The following is an 18,495-nucleotide window of genomic DNA, read 5'->3' as shown; positions in this document are numbered from 1 at the left end:
GCTGGGTGAGCAGCAAGCGTGGGTCTGGGCTGCGCACAGCACCCCAGCTCCTCCTGAAGGCTGGGACTGCCCTGGAAGTCTGGCTTGGCATAACTCCTGGGCTAAGCTCTGCTCTTCTTGTGCTTTATCTAGGTCATGGAAGGTCTCTGTTAGTTTAACAAGAACCAACCCCATGGGGGGTGCTTCCAGATCCATGCTGTCTCTCTGAGGCATGGCTGCCTTTTCTCCTGTGCCTGTTCCTTGCAACAAATTACTTGGGAAGTGGAAGGTTGGGGTGAATGCCTGCTGCCCCAGCTCTGCTGCTGAAAGTATGTGGGCCCTTCTGGAGAAAAAAAAACAACCAAACAGAAAAAAAGAAATAAAAAGTGTTTCTTTTTGATGATCTATCACTTAAAACCTCACTGTTACAGTGGAAGAAACCCACAAGTGCTGAGTCCTGTTAAGAAAATCCCCTTCCCTAACTATTATATCAATCATTATGAAACTGTATTAAGCTTGTTGATGTTTATTAGCTCACATTATACACTGTAATGTAACGAGGTAGCAGAATTTTGGTACTGTACCTGAAGACTTTGGTATTGTGCATGCTTAAGTAAAACAAGTTAAAGGACAGCCTGGACCAGAAGTAGGGACTTTGCTTCTTGGAAGCCTAGAGCTGCCCGTGAAGGATAAAGGATACCCCTGGACAACTGAGATAACACCAGCATCCTCACCCTCAAACATGTCCTGGAAATTGTCCCAGCATCACCTGGTGTCAGAGATAAGTGACTGTAGCAAGACGGACTCCAGCAATGTCTGGATCAACGGACAAGCAGCAGCAATGCTGCAAAACCATAGCTACTTTGCAAAGTGTTACTCTGATTAGTAATTATAGTGTGGAGGCCGGGGACCAGTGAAATCATGCTGTACCTGAACTTTTGACCTGTATAGGAACCCTGCATAAAACCATGCTGGGTTGCCCCAGTTTCACTGGGACAATTTTTGTGACAGTCTTTACCCTTTCTGGGGCCTTGAGTAGACAGCGAGGATGAAGACTGGTGTCTGCAATGCTGCGGTGAGGCCAGTGGCATCCAGAGCCTGCCCTGACTCTGCACAAGGGAGCAAAGCTCAGTGTGGCCGGTTGCGTGGTCCATGCAGGGCAGCATCCCCCAGCCCTGTGAGGCAGCAGCACCCAGGCTCGTGTGGGTGTCGGGCAGCCCTCACCTGCTGGGACACCTCAGACCACCCATCCAAGCCAAAAAAAGCTGTGCCTGCAGAGGCTGGCTGGGAGGTGTGCTGCCTCCCGGGGCTCTCTGCATCTCTCAAAGCCCCCCAGCAGCCTCACAGGCAGAAAGGAGAGCGTTGGAGCAGCACGCCAGCACTCCGGTGTTGTCTTTTCTGCCCATGAAGCTGCTGGGGGGCTTTGGTTGCTGCCGGATGGCTGCAGCTGATCTGCTTTCAGGAGGGGCAGCGAGAAGGAACAGCACCGATTTATTCCTTTAGACCGAGCCTGAGCTCACCCGCCGTTTGTGCAACGTACTGCAACGTGCTCAACCCCTCCTTTGCTCGGCGGCGCTGGCTGGCGTACCTGCCCGTCCCCAAACGTCACCGGGCTCCGGTTATAAAGCGCAGGCGACAGAGCATCTCCCTGGCTCTGTCTCTCGGAGAGGCGCATCTTTGAGAAGCCAGCTGCACGCGGGTGGAAAGATGTTTTATTCGGGTATCCTGACAGAGCCGAGTAGAAAAGAAGTGGAGATCAGGGAAGCAGCATCTCTCCGCCAGCAGAGGAGGATGAAGCAGGCGGTTCAGTTTATTCACAAGGACTCTGCGGATCTCCTCCCTCTGGATGGGCTGAAGAAGCTGGGGACTTCGAAAGATACCGTAAGGCTTTATTGTGATTTCTGGAAGGAGACTTAAGTAGCTGGTAGGGCAGTGTCTGGACGTTTTCTTCATGCCATTTTTCTGTTAGGAGAAGTTTGTTGCTTGTGGAAGTTCGTTAAAAAAAAGAGGCTTTTGTATGTAAAAGGGAGGGAGTAGAAATATGATGCTAGTTGTCACCAGGGCTTGCTTTTTGCTAGTAGGTGCTTTCAGATGCCTGGTACTCAGATCTAAAGGACTTCATTCTTTTTTACATTGACATGAAAATGGGATGCTGTTTCCAGTACAAAAATCCTTTCTGAATCAGAGTAAATCAAAATGGCTTCATATAATGCAAACATATATACCCATAAGTTTGTGATGCATGTATATGCACAACATATAATCGTGTAAGATTCAGTGAAGTGCAGTCGCTAATACTTCAAAATATAAAACTGCTGAGATTAGAGTTTGATAAAAGCTTATGTATATATGATTTTTTAAAAAAAAAATAATTGAAGATATGTGATTCTTGGTTTTAAATATTTATGTAGGCAATGATCCATGTGATCCTGTAGCTAACATACAATATTATTCATCGTGTCCAGGGGCTGGAGAGCATTTATAAATACTACTGTGCACAAATGTCTGAGCTTTCTCTAATGGGAAATGATACTTAAAATGTAATATCAAAAGTTCTGATGTGAGGAGCAAAATCTAGAAAAAATATTCTACCGAGGAAAGCTTCTTTACTTTTTTTTTGGCCAAATGTTGCAAAATTCTTGCACCTTGCAACATACAATATTTGTTTTTTTCAGTGTTTGATACCGGTTCATAGAAAAAATGACTCTTTTTATTGTGAGTGGGGTAGTTTTGTTCTGCCACTGCCTTCCTGCTCAGCTGGGCTCGGCTTAGCTCTGCCTGGCTGAGGTAAGTGGAATGAGTTGGCTGTTCTTTGCAGCGTGCATGGAGGCGATTCATTTTGACATCCCAAATCTTTTGCAGTTATAGAGAGTGAAGCTCCTGCCCAGGGGAAGGCTCAGAAGGAGCTTTCCTGGTCACCCCTGATCAGCGGCTCCCCATCGGGGAGCTACAAAGTGCCTTTCTGAGTGTGATGGTGGGGTTATTGCTGTTACCTGCAGGGTCTGAATAGCTTGTCAAGGCTCAGCAGCCCACAGTGTGCAGGGCTGAGACCCTGATGACAGGGGTTTCTGCTCTGCCCCGACGAGAGGCGACAGGTAGCAGGAGCCAGGGGCACTGAGCACTGAGCTCCTTGTTCCCACAGCAGCGAGGGACAGGTCTGGTCAGGGACAGAGCACGGGGCTCCGTGCCATGGCCCCATCACAGAAACAGCATCCAGGCTTCCTCGCAGCTCCTGCACCTGCGACGGCTGAGCCACAGCTGCAGCATCGCCCCTGCTGCACCCACAGCCCCTGCGGGGAGGGGCTGCATGGGGGGTCCCTCCAGGGATGTGCTGGAGCCCTGGGGAGGTCCACAGCTCCCAATCCCCCCGGGACAAAGAGGAGGTGTGCTGCCTGCCCTGGCCGTGGTGGGTCTCTGGCCGGGGATGGGGTGAGGACCGAGCTGGTACGGGCCACCCCACTGCAGAGCCACCTTGTCCCCATGCCACAGCAAGGGGGGATGGGATGGGGCAAATGTTGCCAGGGCTCACCTTGGCCACAGCCTCCTGCTCTGGGGGCTGTATGGGGAGTCCCCAAAGCCACAGTGCTGACACATGCTCAGCCCCAGGGAAGCAGCCATGAATTTCAGAGCCGTTGCTGTGGGTCAGCGCTGCCAGCACTGCCACGCTCACACTGCACGCGGCTGGGATGGCAGCGAGCATCACTTCAGGAGGACCCACCGTGTCTCCTCAGTGTTGCGGCCACCTGGATGTCACAGGACAGTTGTCACGGTTGTCCCTCAGAGAAGCAGAAACTTGTGTGTCTCTGAGACTGGAGAAACACCCAGAGCCTCCAAAAGGTGGGACCCTACCTTGGCATGGCCCCAAACCAAGAGGTCCAGGTCCAGAGGGGTTGAGCTGCACATCAGGAGGCCCAGGGCGTTTGCACACCTTCCCTGTGAATAACCACACGCATCCGAACAAAGCAGCACGTTCTTGTGGCTGCTTTAGCAGCGTGAGGGCTGCGGTGACGTGGGTGGAGGGGCTTTTGATGTGCCTGGCATTATTAATGCAGGGTTTCCCGGGCGGGTTCCAGCAGCCTCGGCAGGAGAAGAGAGTAGGTAACGGCTCCTCAGGGATGGGGACAGGTGGTGAGGACAGACCTTGTCTGTCAGGGTGACAGCTGGCAGTGGCCGCTCCGATTTTGGGGAGAAATCCCCTTCCTTTTGGCTGCAGCGCAGGGGGTGCCGCACACAGCGAGGTGGCAGCAGGTCACCGGGGGTGTGTGCCGGTGTCCCCCAGCTTGTGTGCCCTTGTTCAGCTCCTGAAGCATCTCTCTCCTGGTGATGCCCTGTGTAGGCAGCTTTGATAAATACCTGCAATTATGTACGTTAAGCCTTCAATATTTTTCAGTGCACTATTCTGGGTTGGACTGAACTCCTCTAGCTCCTCACTCCCTTTAGGTATTCCACCTTGTTTTCCCAGTATAAGACCAAACCATAGTATAGCACTATATGTGTTGGGCTTGGCAAATGCAGGGCTGGATATATAGCACAGAAATGGTTTTGTTTTGATGCCTCACTACTAGCCCCTTCCCCAAAGCCCAGAAAATTGGCATGAGATGGTCGTTAGCTGGGATTTGGGCTTCCCGACACCGTAATCGGGCCCCCCTGCCTTGAGCAGGGTGCACTGGTGGTGGCAGCTGCTCCTCGTGCTCTGACACTTCGCCCTCACCCTGAGGAGCAATTTGGAGGGGCTTTGCCTGAAACAATCCTGCGTCACTTTACAAGCTGGGAAACAACATCTTAAATAGTCACAAACAAACAAAAAATATTTCCCCTTCCCCAAATGCCCTCGGAGCTTTCCTGGGTGCCTGGGTCCTCAGCACAGCTCTGGGTGCCCCCGTGGCCCCATCCGCCGCTCCTGTCGCTGGTGCAACATTGCAGCAATGGCAGCGCGTTCACTTTTCCCCGCTTTCTCACTGTGCACCTGTGCACTCCCTCAGGTTTGTGGTGCCTTGGTTGCAATGCAAACCAAGTTAATGTTGCGTGCGCTGTCTTGGCCAGAGGCTGGGCTGCTGCCAGGGCACCCAGGGGTGCAGGAGCATGGGGGCATCTCTTGTCCCACCTCATCCCCCCGCGCGAGGGGCTGACAGCACGCGAGCACAGGCTGCTGGTAGAAGTGGTGAGTTTGGATGAAAGGTGGGAAGAAGGGAGAGAAATTGCTTATTCCTTGGGTTGAGCTCCGTCAGTGCTTTAAAACTTTTTCTACTGTCTACGTACAGAAGAGAGAGCAAACCTCCAAAGATGGGTTCGGGGAGGGCAGGAGCTGGCATCTCCCCTGCCTTTCGTTTGCACCCGAGTGAAACTTTTGTTGACAGGTCTTGTTATCCCCAGATCCAGAAGCCAAAATAGTGGGAAACCTGCCAGAGAGATGGACACTGCAAGATGCGGTAATGTGCTTGCTTGTAACTCAGAAAGGAACAAAACTGGACAGAACTGTTCGTGGTTTTGACAGAGAGCGCTAAATAGGTTCAACAGTAGCTGCTGTCTCCGCTCCTTTTATGTTTCTACTGTCACTTTTTTAGGGGGTTATAGGTTTTTGCAAAGTCTCAGGGATGGAAAGGGAGATACCTTATGAAAAAAAATCTGGTTTGTTTTTATGACAACTGCTGAATGACACTAGGAAATAACTTTTTCTTTTTTGCACTTGTATATTATTTTTTTATAAGACTTTCAACAGTTTTGTGCAATGCATAGGAAGATGGTACCAGATAATCTGGGTAACTTCAAACACCAGTCCTGGCTATGTGTCCAGCCTGTGCTGGAGGGAGAACACGGCTACCTTCCCCATTGCTGTCACAGGGAGGTTTTCCTCCTCTCCCGCCCTCCCAGACACGGTCTGTTTGCAGTTTTCCAGCAAAATGTGCATTTGCAAATGTCCCCTGGCATGTTACCTGTTTAGCAAGTACATATCCATCACTTGAGTTATCTCCGTGACTAACATCCTCACTCTGTTGCACACAAGTCAAGGGAAATACAAGTTAAAGCAAACTAATTAATAGCCTGAGACAGGATAGTGCTGTGGGGAACCTTTTTGGTCCCCTCTTGCTAGATTATTTCTGTATTGGAGCACAACGTAAGGAATATCTGCTCCCCTGAAGGCAGGGTTCGCTGCAGCTCTCAGAAGAGCAAGCATCAGCAAGAGACAGTCCCGTTTGTGGCGGCAGCTCGTCTTCTCTGAGTGCTGTATTTTTGCCTTTTGCTGATAGATCCCATGTAGGATTCATAAAACCAGGGCCTGAGAAAACCCACGTATGTAACTGGTTAATGATCCATAAGAGAATTTGTAGCAAAAGGAATTTAGGTTGAAATCAAGGGTAGATGACAATTAAAAGAGCAATGATGAGCGTGCTGGTGACTGTTTTCTCCAGCATGTTCTTTCAAAGGTATCTGGCAATGGGGTTGAGGCCAGGCAGATCAGAAGAGCACCCAGACTGTCCTGGATGATGCTATTCAGAAATTGCTCTCGGTCCCAGCCGAGCGGGGCTGGGTGTAAGGAGGTGACCGCTGTGTGACAGGCTGTCTTCTGGCCAGCTGGGGACTTCACCCATCTGCTTCTCCGGTCCCCTGTTCCCCCATTTTTTTGATGATGTGAAGAATTAGTCCTCCAGATGCATGCTTGAGTTGCAGGCAAATATAAAGGGTAAGGACATACCATCCATTGTCAGCAAACCCTGGCTTGCATTTTTGCTCAGCCGAGGAGCCTTGGAGGTGACCACCATGCTGACCATGCACCTACGGCTTCTGCCTCACGTAAGGGAGCCCTCGCTTCCAAACCGCTACGCTTGTCCTTCAGCACAGGGTCCATTACTAGTGGGGCCAGTCTGCCTGCCTTTAATGTAGTTCTAATACTAGTTTCTGCTGTTTGGTCTCACTGGGAAGGCGGTGGTCACCAGAGCAGTGCTGAGCTTGGTTACCTTTTGTGCATGAAGGAGATGGCACAGCATCGGACCCAATCTCTCGCCGTGGCTGGGAGCGCAGCGCATTGCTGCCTTTGCACAGGACACACTCTGGTGCGCTGTGCAGGGAAAGCCTCTGCAACCCAAAGAGGTCATCAGATTTTATTTCTTTTAAAGTCATGGGTTGTATGCTGAAGTAAGAAAAGTGAAAAGTGGGGAAAAAAGGAGATTCCATGTCCCGGGGACCACTGGTGTTAGCCACATCTACCCGGTCTTGTCGGTCAGGTCTGGTTTAACCGCCTGTGTTACGCCTACAGCAGGATCTGAAGCACTGATGCGGTTGCAGTTATTTTAGGATGATGCCAAGCTGCATTAGCCTTTTGTGAGTGCTGTTATTTAACATGCCCCACAGATTATGTTTCCTAGATGAGGCACTGTGCACGGTGCGCGCTGACCAAGGCATGGTAGCACAGCCCGAGGTTTTCCAAGTTATCCTGATCCCATTGAAATTCCCTCAAGATGAGGAGGTTTGCTGGTTTAAATGTCTCAGCAGACACAGACGTATTTAATACGAATGCAAAAATTCAGGAATAAACTGGTAAGAAGGTCTCACTGTGGACAAATTAAAATCAGAAGAAAAGGGCAGTAATGGGAGCGGGGGGAGATTAGCTGAGCAGAGAAATGAGCAGATAATCAAGCAGAGTCATTTCACCTCCAGCAGAGCATGTGCATCCATCCGTGATGAACATTAAACATAAAAAGGCTTTTGGGAAAGCGGTTGAGGGAGATTTTGAGAGGGAGCGTGCTTCTCGCAGAGCAAATGGAAATGACAGAGAAAACAAGAAGCTGCCGTACAAAATGTTGCAGGTTCCTAGGAGAATACCTACCTCCCTCCCTCAGATGATCTTACCTCTTCGCCTCCTCTCCTTTCCATCCCACAGCATGGCATCTGGGACTGGTCCCATTTTCTCACCCTCGGCAGCTAAGTGCAAAGGTGGAGGGAAGAGAGATGTAGGGCGATTATAGACCAAGTTCTGATCTAAAGGCCAGACCAGCTCTGACAGTGGACACCCTCTGTAGCTCTCTTCTTGCAGTTGTGCCTCGTTCACTCCCACCTGTAAAAGCCAATGCACAGACCAACAAACCAGCTTCCTAAATTCTGTGTTGATTCACGCAAAAAGCATTGCCACAGGGGGAGGCTGGGCACGGGTGTTTCCTATGCCAGCAATGCTAGTGCTCCATGAAGGCACTAGTTACTTCGTTCTCTAAGTCCGTACACCTTTTTCATACTTGGGTGGTGTGTGTAATTGCAAAGGTTATTTGTTACCTCTTAACTGTTCATATCACTGCAGAATTCTCCATATCCTTATCAACAGGTGAAGGTGATTACAGCTGAAACACCAGCTTGGAAAAGCCTGACTTGTTTTAATTCCTATATGAAATCAAATCTTGAATGTGAGTTTGGAAAATGAAAGGCATGCCTCCAAATTCTGGTTAATATTTTGAAAGGATAGTTCCCTTGCCAATACAAAGTAGTTCTCTTTAGTCAAAGCCAGGTAAGGCAGAGCTGGGAGGAGAGCAAGCAGGTGTAGGCTAGGAAGAGTACATGTAGCCCGGGAATTGAGGAGAGCGAGACTTCAGGGCATCCCTCCCATGGAGCGGTGCTGGCTTGTGGGCACCACAACAGGCTGGTGATGCAGGTCACTTTGTGGCTTTCCTCTGACTTCACCCTGCTCTTCTGTGTTTGTTTTTTCTTAAAGCAACCACATAATATCCTGCAGAAGCGCCTGATGGAGACAAATCTATCAAAATTACGAAGCAGCCGAGGCAGCTGGACCCTGAAGAATGATACCTCAGCGCAGACAAACAAGCTGAATCAAACCAAACCAGACGGCTCAGGGAAAATGGAGGACGAAGAGCTCATAGTGGTGAGCTGCCAGGTAACAGTCTCTCCCCAGCCTCATGTTTTGTTTTTTTTCCCCCCAAATGTTATTTCTGACTGCCTCAAACCGTGCTCTTGTTCTCCATGTTTCATGGTTAGGGTTGCACTGCCGTCATCCCCAGCTGTGGGGATGCTCTTCCTCTGCAGCTCAGGGCTGCTGCGGCATGGATGCCCACCTGGGTATCACAGAGAAGACTGGTCTGATGGATGTCTTCCCTGGGACATCAGGGTGGAGGGAGTAGCCAGGCTGGGGCAGCACGCTGAAACACTGGGGAGTAATTATCCGTGGCAGATCCCTGTGCTTACAGCCTGTTTGTTTTCCTCAAGTGACATCCCTCTTTTCTTTCCCCAAGAGTAATTTCACATTGCTCCTCCTTACCACCATTACCACCTTACCTGGTCTCCACAATATCCCCTCCAGCCGGGGCTGCCCCTTCTGCTCTCTGCAGGGGCAAATGCTGCCGGGAAGGGCTCAGGACCCAACACCATGTTGTTTAGCAGCACCAACTTATTAAAAAAGCAGCTCAAGAGTCAACTCGGGTGCCTGGGGTGGACGAGGCAATACCCTGTGGGCACTGAGCATGCAGTGGAGCTGGAGTGGGCTGGCATGCGATGTTGGCATTTCAGCAGGGACCGGTGTGTGTGTCGTGGAGAGCTTGGACACCCCGTGCTTGTCCCACATTGTCTCCCATCTCTGCTTGCTCTTGCAGTGTGCGGGGAAGGAGCTGAAGGCTGTGGTGGACACCGGCTCGCAGCACAACCTCATATCATCTGCCTGCCTGGACAGGCTAGGGTAAATATCCAGCTGGATTTCTATTGCGCAGGAACTCTAGGTACCTGGCAGCACAGGCAGTGCTCCTGGGGGCCTTGCTTCACGCCGGCGGTGACCATTCTGGCAGGGAGTGCTCTGGGCTGTGCCTGGGGAACTCCCCAAGCCTCCTGTTACAGCCAAATCCTGGTTTATTCTTAAACGTCCTTGCAGGGAGCCGAAACAGAAAGCTAGCTGTACCAACCTGGTCACCCCTGAGTAAATCCTTCAGAGGGCTGGACGCATTTGTATTTTTTCAGTGCCTGCCTATTTGTCATTCAGCACCTCCTGAAATGGCTGGACCAGCCCAGCCAAGTCCCGCAGGTCCCCGCTGCCAGGCAGGGACCCGCTGGTGCTGGTGCCGAGGGTAAAGCAGCTGTGCAGTTGTGCACATGCACGTGCTCGAAATCTGGTGCCTGGTGCAACTCCCAGTAACAGATTTCTCCCAGTTGAAGGGCAAGGAGATGTATTTACATAGTGTTAGAGAACGGACTGCCAGCAGCAAACCTCCCGCTGATCTCCGAGGAGCAGGATCAGGCATCAGCCCACAGGGTGTCAAGGAGATTTTGGCCCTTTATTCCCCCGGAATTGTTGCTTTTTATCGCCAACTTGCAGCAATTACACAAAAACCAATTGCAGTTTCTCCCTGAGCACTACTGCATGGCCCTGAATGAATGGTGCCTGCTTTCTGTCCAGGCAGTAATTATTTTGCACAACAGTGTTTAGTGGCAGGAAGGTGGCTGCGCTTACTACAAACTTGTCACAAACCGTGGAGCTGCTCAGCTGGGCTCATGGACAGTAACAGTGTGTGTGGAGGGGTCTCATCCTGCCAGATGCTGTGTTGGCTGCTCAACATGTCTGAGTTGCACAGCAATGCTCTGTGCCAGTTCGTCTGCTCTCTGCATTTCTCATGGGTGCCCTGTGTGGTTTTTTCAGCACCGGTCTGCTTCAGCAGACCTGCCCTTGGAAAAGCACTTCAGAAATACCTTAGAGCCAGTTTGTGCTCTCGGGTTATGGGGATTCCCTCTTGATTTGAGCAAGACCACTTCTGTAGCCATAACCCAGACAGCTGCAGGTACAAGGCCGATGTCCCTTACCAGCAGTGAGCAAGCTCTGGTTCCTGCTAGGTGGGACCTGCGGGCGTCGGGGTGCGCAGGGGCCGCATGGCCTGTGCAGCATCATCTGTCCTGGGCTGCCCCGCAGGCAGTGTTCTGCAGCTCCTTTGCTCTTCGTGTTTGTAGGGACAAAAGCTAAAGGCAGATTAACAAGCGGGTTAAAAGCAGGGCTTTGATGCCTGGCTCGCTCAGCCATCACTGTGGTAGGTCCTGCGCGACAACAGGCACTGCTCCAGGGTGTTTTACTTCAAAGTGGTCTGTCGTGTGTGGCAATGATAAAACACGGGGTTTGTTTAAATTCAGCCCTGGAAAGCAGCAGAGAAGAGGCATGCTAGGCTGTTTTGCTCTTGCTTGGGTGCTGCTGCCTGCAGGTGAGGCTTGGCAGCCCTGGGGACCGGCCCTGCGGCTGAGGTCTCTGGGTGCTCAGCGCCTCGAAGCACTGTGTGTGTCTGCCCAAGGCACAGGCTCTTCATGCCTTCTTTTTTAAAAATCTCTTTGCATCTTGCCATGGTGCCGTTCGAGCCCTTCCCCTCACCCCTGACGAAAGCGGTGGGGTTAGCTCGCAGGTTGCTGCAGCAGAACCACCCCCTGCGGAGGCGGAGGTGCAGCTGGTGGGTGAGCAGTGCTGGTCACAGCATGCTGCAGGGGACTCGCCGCTCTCAAACCCAGCTCCAAGATGTACCCTTGCATCGTGCATCAGTGGTTCTCACCTCGCTGCAGTTCCCCGGCCGGCTTTCAGCCATGCACTGTCCACATGCTGTCCATCCGTCCTTGGGGCAGTCTCAGCTGTGACTCCTAAAGTTCTTGAGATGTTCCCACTGCTTTTTAAGGCCAGTCCCAAAGGGAAGTGGCAGAGGGGACCCAGGTTTTTTCTCTGCTGCCTCTTCTGGACCTTGTATCTGTGCAATGCCCACCTCAGCCCCAGGGTCTCTGCTCCTGAGGGGGCCTGGTCCCCCCCAGGACAGATGGACAGACAGACAGACGCTCTGTTGCAATGCAGCTCAGCAGAAAGGTACCTTGAGCAGCCAAAAAGCGCTATAGCTTTTATCTGCGGGAGACATTGCCACCTTGAACTGCCTTTCCATTAGGTTCTCCTTCAGCTTAAAAGAGAAACTCAAGCTAAATAATTAATCAGTGTTGTCAGACTAGCTCATGGGGTGTAGACAGAAGAAACAACTGTACCTGAGTTATCCCTGACGCCCTTTTTTCCTTTTCTTGGGCTGAATGTGATTGATCTGCCCTCGTTTCCCTTGCCGAAGCCCAGCAGCAGAACCACCTAACAAGCATGGACGGGGCGCGCAGCCCTGGCTGTGAGGCAGGGGGGCACAGCGTTGGCAGCTCCATGGCTGGGAGCTGGGGTGGAGTGTCCCTTCCTTAGACCCACACTGCGTTAGAAGCCATTTTAGATCAGCAGCTTCCCCAGGTCCTTGAGGAAATGTAAGAAAAAGCTTCCTCAGGTGAAAAGCAAAATCCAGTAAGGAGCCCTGTGTGGGCCAGGGGCTGTCCTGGGCTGTGCTGTGGTCTGATGCGGGTGTAGGCTGGTGGCTGTACGTGGAGCATCACAGAAAACCTGCCAAAAAAGCAGCTTTCCAATACCAGCACTGATAATACCAGCAAGCCAAGAGCACTTCGGGTGTAAGCACCCTCCAAACGTCATTTGCTCCTTGCCAGAGCAGCCGAACCGTGGCTGCTTCACGTCAGGAGTGTTTTCACTGCACAGGTTAAAGGAGCATCTCAAAGCGCTCCCTGGAGAAGATGAAACGGTTTCATCTCTGTGCAAGGCGAGGGCGATCGGGCAGATCGAGTGCCTCACGCTGACGGTGGGAGCGGTCCCCGTGGAGTGCGCTGCTCTTGTCGTGGGTGAGTGTGTGGGTGCTCCTCTGCTCCGTCGTGGGGGAGTGTGTGGGTGCTCCTCTGCTCCGTCGTGGGGGAGTGTGTGGGTGCTCCTCTGCTCCGTCGTGGGGGAGTGTGTGGGTGCCCCTCTGCTCCGCTGGTGCGGGCTGGGGCTCTCCTCCCTCTTACCCCAAGGGGGGTGGGAACTGAAAAAGAAACACGTTACAATTAAAATAGAAATACTGCTTTTCTACAGCAAAAGTCCCCGATTGGGCCTTCAGAGGGAGGCAGGGAGGAAGCGTTGGGCAGGGCTGTGCTGGAGGCACCGTGCTCTGCCGGTGGGGTGGTCACCGTACCCTCCCTTCACCACATCCCACTCCTGAGCAGCTCAGTCCCTGTATGAACAGGGGTTTATTCAGCAGAGCAGCCACGAAGGAAGGATGGAGTCGCTGACAAAAAGCAGAGGAGAACACTGTGAATGTATAAATCTGAATGTCCCTCTTTTTCAGAAGACAATGAGAAACCCTTCTCCTTCGGGCTGCAGACGCTGAAATCCCTGAAGGTAGGGGGTTTCCAGCAGGGCTTTTCCCCATGCTGGGGGAGCTGGGACCACTGTGGATTGCAGTTTTCCCTCTTACCTAAAGGGCTTTATTATTCTCTACAGTGTGTCATAAACATGGAGAAGCATCATCTCATTCTGGGGAAGACGGACAGGGAAGAAATCCCCTTTGCGGGCAGCAGCAGTGCCGCGGCGGGAGAGCAGTAAGTTGGCTGGGGAGGTGAGCTGCCTGCCCGCTGCCAAGCCTGGCGGCAGTGCCCCTGGCGCCAGAGCTCACCGGCACTGGCAGTTATTGCTTTCATCAGTTCATGGAGTTTCGAAGCAGAGCCCCTGTCTTTTTCAGCTGCCTTCCTCAGCTTTTGCTGCTTTTTTCCCCAGCTAAGTGTTGTACAGCAAAGCGGGTGTCAGAAAAGACACACACAGGGAAACGCCATAGGAAATGTACTTTTTGGAGGTCACTAGGAAGGCTGCTTAAGTGCTGCTTTGAGAATGTTCCCAAACAAACCTTTTTTTTGGAAAACATTTACAGAGCAAGGCAAATAAACCCACATGAATGTTTTGCTAAGTGCAAGAGAAAGAGATCCTGCCTGCAGATAATGGTGTTGCCACTTCTCCCCATGTTGCCCCAGCTGCCCTCTTGCCAGCTGCTACTGATGTCCTGGACTTTTTCAGCCTTATAGAAAGAGAAATCTGTGCTCCAGCACCTCCTGAATGTGTGTAGCTTGTGACAGCTGGCTCTGCAGACAGGCAGGCAGGGCAATCCCCCTCCTTCCAGGCACTGCACGGGGCTCCTCGCTGAGCACATCTAAAAAACCATTTGCTCACTGCATCAGAAAGTGTCTCTGGCGAATGATGTAGGGCGGCACCTTCTTTAGCTGCCCGTCATGACCAGCTACAGTCATTTTGGATGTCCTGCAGCCCCTGCACAGCTGGAGCCTGCTGTGCTGGGCATCACTGAGCTGGAGGAGCCTGGGCAGGAGCAGGGAAAGGGCAGACCTTCCTCAGCTAATTGTATTTGTGCCCCTTGGGGAGTACGCAAGGGCCGTATGTGGTAGTGCAGGAGTTGGGATGTGAGTGCATGCACACCCGCTGCATGCCCAGGGCAGCCGCCGGCCGTGGGTGCTGCTGCTGCATGAGCCCGGGGAACGCCTGGTACAGCACCGTGGGGAGACGGTGCCACAGCACAAAGCCACGGGGTATTTTCCCTGTCTCCTCTGAAACAGGGATGCGGGAGGCATAGCGCAGTTCTGTCACCACTGCAGTGGTGAATTATTTCTTGGTACTGCATTTAAGGCCAAATTTTGCTGCCTTTCCTCCTCTCCCCTCAATGAAAACCACCTTTTTTTCCAATAAATTCAATATTTTATTGAATGTCTCTTCCTTCTTGTTTCAGCAGTTCAGAGGCATAAAGAGATGCTGAAACGCCGTCCCCACACAAGAGCTTGACATCAAAGAAATCCTGTGCAGCTGTCCCAGATGAAACAGCAGTGTGCTGCTTTGAAAACATTTATACTAGGCTACAGCTTGAGTGCAGCTAAATGAAATCCCATTCAGTAGCCAGTAATTTAGAGATATTGTCCTGTTTATCTATGGGTTTTGAGAACAACTGTGTGCTTATTTTCTGGATTTTTCTATATAGTGTGCTCTTTATTAACAAACAGTTGGGAAAACCATATGAATTTCTTCTGATGAGAAAAATACTTTTTATAGTGGCCTCGTATGAGTAATTGTATTTAGTTGTGATTTGAGGCTATCAGAATTAAATTTTTATTAATGATTTTTTCCAGGGGCTAAGCATTTATATTCACTTAAGTGATATTGCCACATTCAAATGGCCATTACCAGGAAGCTACTCAGAGTAAAATAACAATGCTGATACCACCTAGGAATTATGGCTCATCCTGTTAGCATAGTATTGTTGCCATGTAATTAGGGATGCAACTGCTGGCTTGATGAGAAAGAGCAATTACAGAATTATTAATGGGTTATAGGCTTCTCTGCGGTGGCGTGGCAGAAGCACAGGGTGGTTGGGAGGGCTCCCGGGGTGATCCCCCACAGCCCCCAGCCTGCCATGGGGTTGGCGCTGGCACAGGGGCAGCCCATCATGGTGCTGCCTCACTGGGGCTTAACCCGCGCCCCCCCCCCCCCCCCGAGGAGGGGTCCTCCAGGCAGGTCTCAGCTACCTTCCTAGTGGGAGCAGTCAGGAAAATTAATCACCCTATGGAGCCAAAAAGCAACAAACAAGCACAAAAGTATGTTATCTGGAGAGCAGCAGAGACCCTTATCTGTATATCAGGAACCAAACGGCCCCAGTGCACCCTCGGCTCTCCCCTGTGCCAGGACCAGTGCCTCGCCTGCCCACCGCCCAGCACCCAGCCCGAAGCACCAGCAGCACCTGGGCTATGTGCTGGCGCAGCTTACCGACTCCACTTGGACTTCAGTGTTGCTGCCAGACGTGCCATGTTTTTTATATCTATTTACAAATCACCTGGGATCTTCAGTACAACACTAACCTTGATCACCGTCAGGGCAGGTGGGAGTTTTTGCCAGGACAAACGTTTCGCTGGGTTTACTGTCCCGTAGCAGCAGGGTTGCTCCTTCACATGCTGCTCACTTGCAGACCAGAACAAATGTACGGTATTGCTCGGGGGAGCCTGGCCTCATACGAAAGCAGCTTTCTAGATTCTTAAAAGTGAATGGGAATTAATTACTGTCATCTGCTGAAGAGGCAACTTTAAAATTCAGAATAATATCCTCGTGATGCTGTGCATCTGCCAATGGCCAGTCTGGCTGCAGCTGGATCCGCAAGGGCCAGCAGGATGCCGCAGGCGTGGGAACGGTGCTCCGGCAGCTCTTACTTGGCGCAAGCCCCTTGGCCCCAGGCAGGCGCAGGCTGCAGCACAGCTCAGCCAGGGTCTCCAACGGGATCTGAGCACTGCTTATGTGCTTCAGCCTCCCCACGGGATTTATTGTGCTGCTCACCCAGGCAGCCCGTGGCGCAGAGCATCAGCCACAGGCACTGACACTCTCTCTGGCATTTCCACTTAGGAAATATCTTGGCAGTCCTGGGCAAGGACCAGTAACTCTTGTCACCTCTTAGCCATCAGCTCAGGTCCAGAGCGTGTCCTGCGAGCCAGGCTCCTGCCAGCTTCAGCCAGTCTGTGCCCAGTAACGCCATCTCATGCCTGCCACGGCATCTGGGCTGGACCTTCATCTTCTGCAGTGGGTTTGAACCCCTTTTCAGTATCAGGTATGACTAGCAAATCTGAACTACCCGTATTTTGATCTATTTTCTATTTTGGTGATAAGTTTCAGTGTTTTCTTTACATACAGGATTTTATATAATACAGCTATATATATATATCTAAGTTTACAGGGTTGGGCTGCCCAGGACAGTCCCACTGATGTGTTGTGGAAATATTTAAATATTTCACTAAATATGAACATATTTGATTATTTTATATGCTATGAGTTTGGTATTTTGGTACTTCTTTCTTTCTGTGCTTATCACTGTGCTAAATGTCAAATTACAGCTAAATAAAGTTACATTGTTATTGCTGTTTATTTGCTTGTACCCTGGTTATGTTGATATTTTTTTTGGCTCCAGTGCACTTCTTCCTCTGTGGAGGAGTTCATGTCACTCCACCCTGGTGGGGCTCCGTATTGCTCCCACGCTTCTGTCGGGAATTGCTCTTGGGCCATACAGAGAGCGGCAGCGGAGACGTGCTAACCGGGCAGGCTTAACGGCACGTGGCACTCGTGCTAAAATGTGAGCACTGGAAATCCTGGCCTTTCGCTGCCATGCATCTCCCTCCCAAAGGAGGTGTGAGATCCTGCTTGTGCTGCTTCGAGTTTCACCCTTTGGAAAGCGGAGTTTGTTTCTGCCATGTTTGGCTAGCTCGCTGGGGCGATGCCAGCCGGAGTAGGGGAATACAAAGGTGGCTTTGTAAACTTTATGAAGCTAGGAAAAGAAAGCGGTCAGAGCAAAAGACAGGTAAGGTACGCGTGCAATAGCTCTGCGACCACAGAGAGAAGAGCAGAAGCCCAAGATTGGGGTCTTCCCAAAAGCTTTGTATATGGATTTTAGGGGCTTGCTGTCTCTGCCCAGACAGGCTTTAGGCTGCTTCAGCAGCAGCCAATCTCTCTTACCAGTGAGAAATTTTCCTTTTATCTGCTCAAAGTCCAACAGCAAAACCCTTTGGTGGAGCTGGGCTGTCTTTCTCCGAGCATGGTAAGAGACCGGACTCCTGCAATAAAGTGGAGAAAAAAATAAGGAGGATAAATGTACAGGCAAAAATAACTGCTCATGCGGGTTTCTAGACTTACTCAGACTATTCCTGACGCTAGAGAGCAGAGACCTAGCACATGCAAATGAAAAATCAATGGGCAAAAATCCGTTCCTTCTGTGCAGAGCGGGGTTAGCCCTGCCACCGGTGGCTTTTCAGAGGAGGCTCCTGTGAGCAAGATGCTCTGTAAGACAGTACAGCTGCTATAGGAGACTGGCACTTGCCTGTCCAGGGGATTATAGCCTGTGGGGAGTAACATCGGATCTCTGTATCTGCATGAGCACTTGAATGGCCACAGGGGTACTTGGTAAGGTGGCTGAGTGCTGCAGACCAGCTCAGCAAGCCCTGGGTGCTTGTTCCTGCTTATCTCCAGCACAGGCATGTGCCGATGCACCTTGGGCAACTTCTCCCCAACACGGGTTTGCAGGAAGGCTGGGCATGGCCCTGCAGCTGAGAGCCTGCTGCCTCTTGGCAGGTGGCTGGGGGCAGAGAAGAGGGCAATACCTGACACGAGCTGGGACCAGAAGGACCTGGGAGATAACCTCCGCTCACAGCTGCCTTTTTATGAGAAGCCCCTGGGGTAGTGAAAGGTTTTGTTGAATGATTTATGCCCCAGCTGGTGAATGCTGTCAGCTGCAAGCAAAGACCTTGCAGGTGAGGACAAGCACAGCCTCCAGCCAAGCAGCCTAAGGGAAAGTGAGCCAGCTGCTCCATGGCCGAAGGGCTCCCCAGTATCATCGCTTGTGCTCATGTAGTCAGCAAAGTGCGGAGGGACAAAACACCTTTGTCCTTTCCAATGTCTTGTCTTCATTTTGGTCATGCCTAAAGCGAAGATGAAGCATGCAAAGAGGAAGACGCTAACAAATGTCTGAGTGGGTTCCAACGCTGGAGGAACGTGCAGGATCTTGACGCTTGGGCTCCTGCAATTCAGATGGCCCATGTGATTAGGACATCGACACTCACTGTAAACTTCAGAGATCTGGACACCTGGTGGAGAGTGGCTGTCAGGCTCCCAAGTCATGTCTATATTTCATT

The 18,495-nt window shown here is 51.4% G+C and overlaps 1 protein-coding gene across 2 annotated transcripts; it reads left to right on the top strand.

The window, feature by feature from the left end:
- The first annotated feature begins 1,407 nt into the window (after positions 1-1,407).
- Positions 1,408-16,725, top strand: NRIP3 (nuclear receptor interacting protein 3). 2 transcript variants are annotated; one of them, XM_005231480.3, is made up of 7 exons: positions 1,408-1,860; positions 8,678-8,857; positions 9,570-9,652; positions 12,503-12,642; positions 13,125-13,177; positions 13,280-13,377; positions 14,571-16,725. In XM_005231480.3, the coding sequence occupies exons 1-7, from the start codon at positions 1,687-1,689 to the stop codon at positions 14,581-14,583; spliced, it is 741 nt and encodes a 246-aa protein (XP_005231537.2). In that variant the 5' UTR covers positions 1,408-1,686; the 3' UTR covers positions 14,584-16,725. The 2 variants fall into 2 exon arrangements, with proteins under 2 accessions (XP_005231537.2, XP_027634155.1); XM_027778354.2 differs by having other exon boundaries at positions 14,568-16,725.
- The last annotated feature ends 1,770 nt before the right edge of the window (positions 16,726-18,495 follow it).

Source organism: Falco peregrinus, chromosome 9 (genome assembly GCF_023634155.1).
Source record: "Falco peregrinus isolate bFalPer1 chromosome 9, bFalPer1.pri, whole genome shotgun sequence".
NCBI classification, from domain to species: domain Eukaryota; kingdom Metazoa; phylum Chordata; class Aves; order Falconiformes; family Falconidae; genus Falco; species Falco peregrinus.
The sequence above is the reverse complement of the archived record's forward strand: the minus strand, read 5'-3'. Positions and strand labels throughout refer to the sequence as shown.

Coding starts and splice junctions, on each gene's coding strand:
- NRIP3 (XM_027778354.2), top strand. CDS start 1,687: ATGTTTTATTCGGGTATCCTGACAGAGCCGAGTAGAAAAGAAGTGGAG. Junction 12,643..13,124: donor GTGCGCTGCTCTTGTCGTGG/GTGAGTGTGTGG, acceptor CCTCTTTTTCAG/AAGACAATGAGAAACCCTTC. Junction 13,178..13,279: donor AGACGCTGAAATCCCTGAAG/GTAGGGGGTTTC, acceptor TATTCTCTACAG/TGTGTCATAAACATGGAGAA.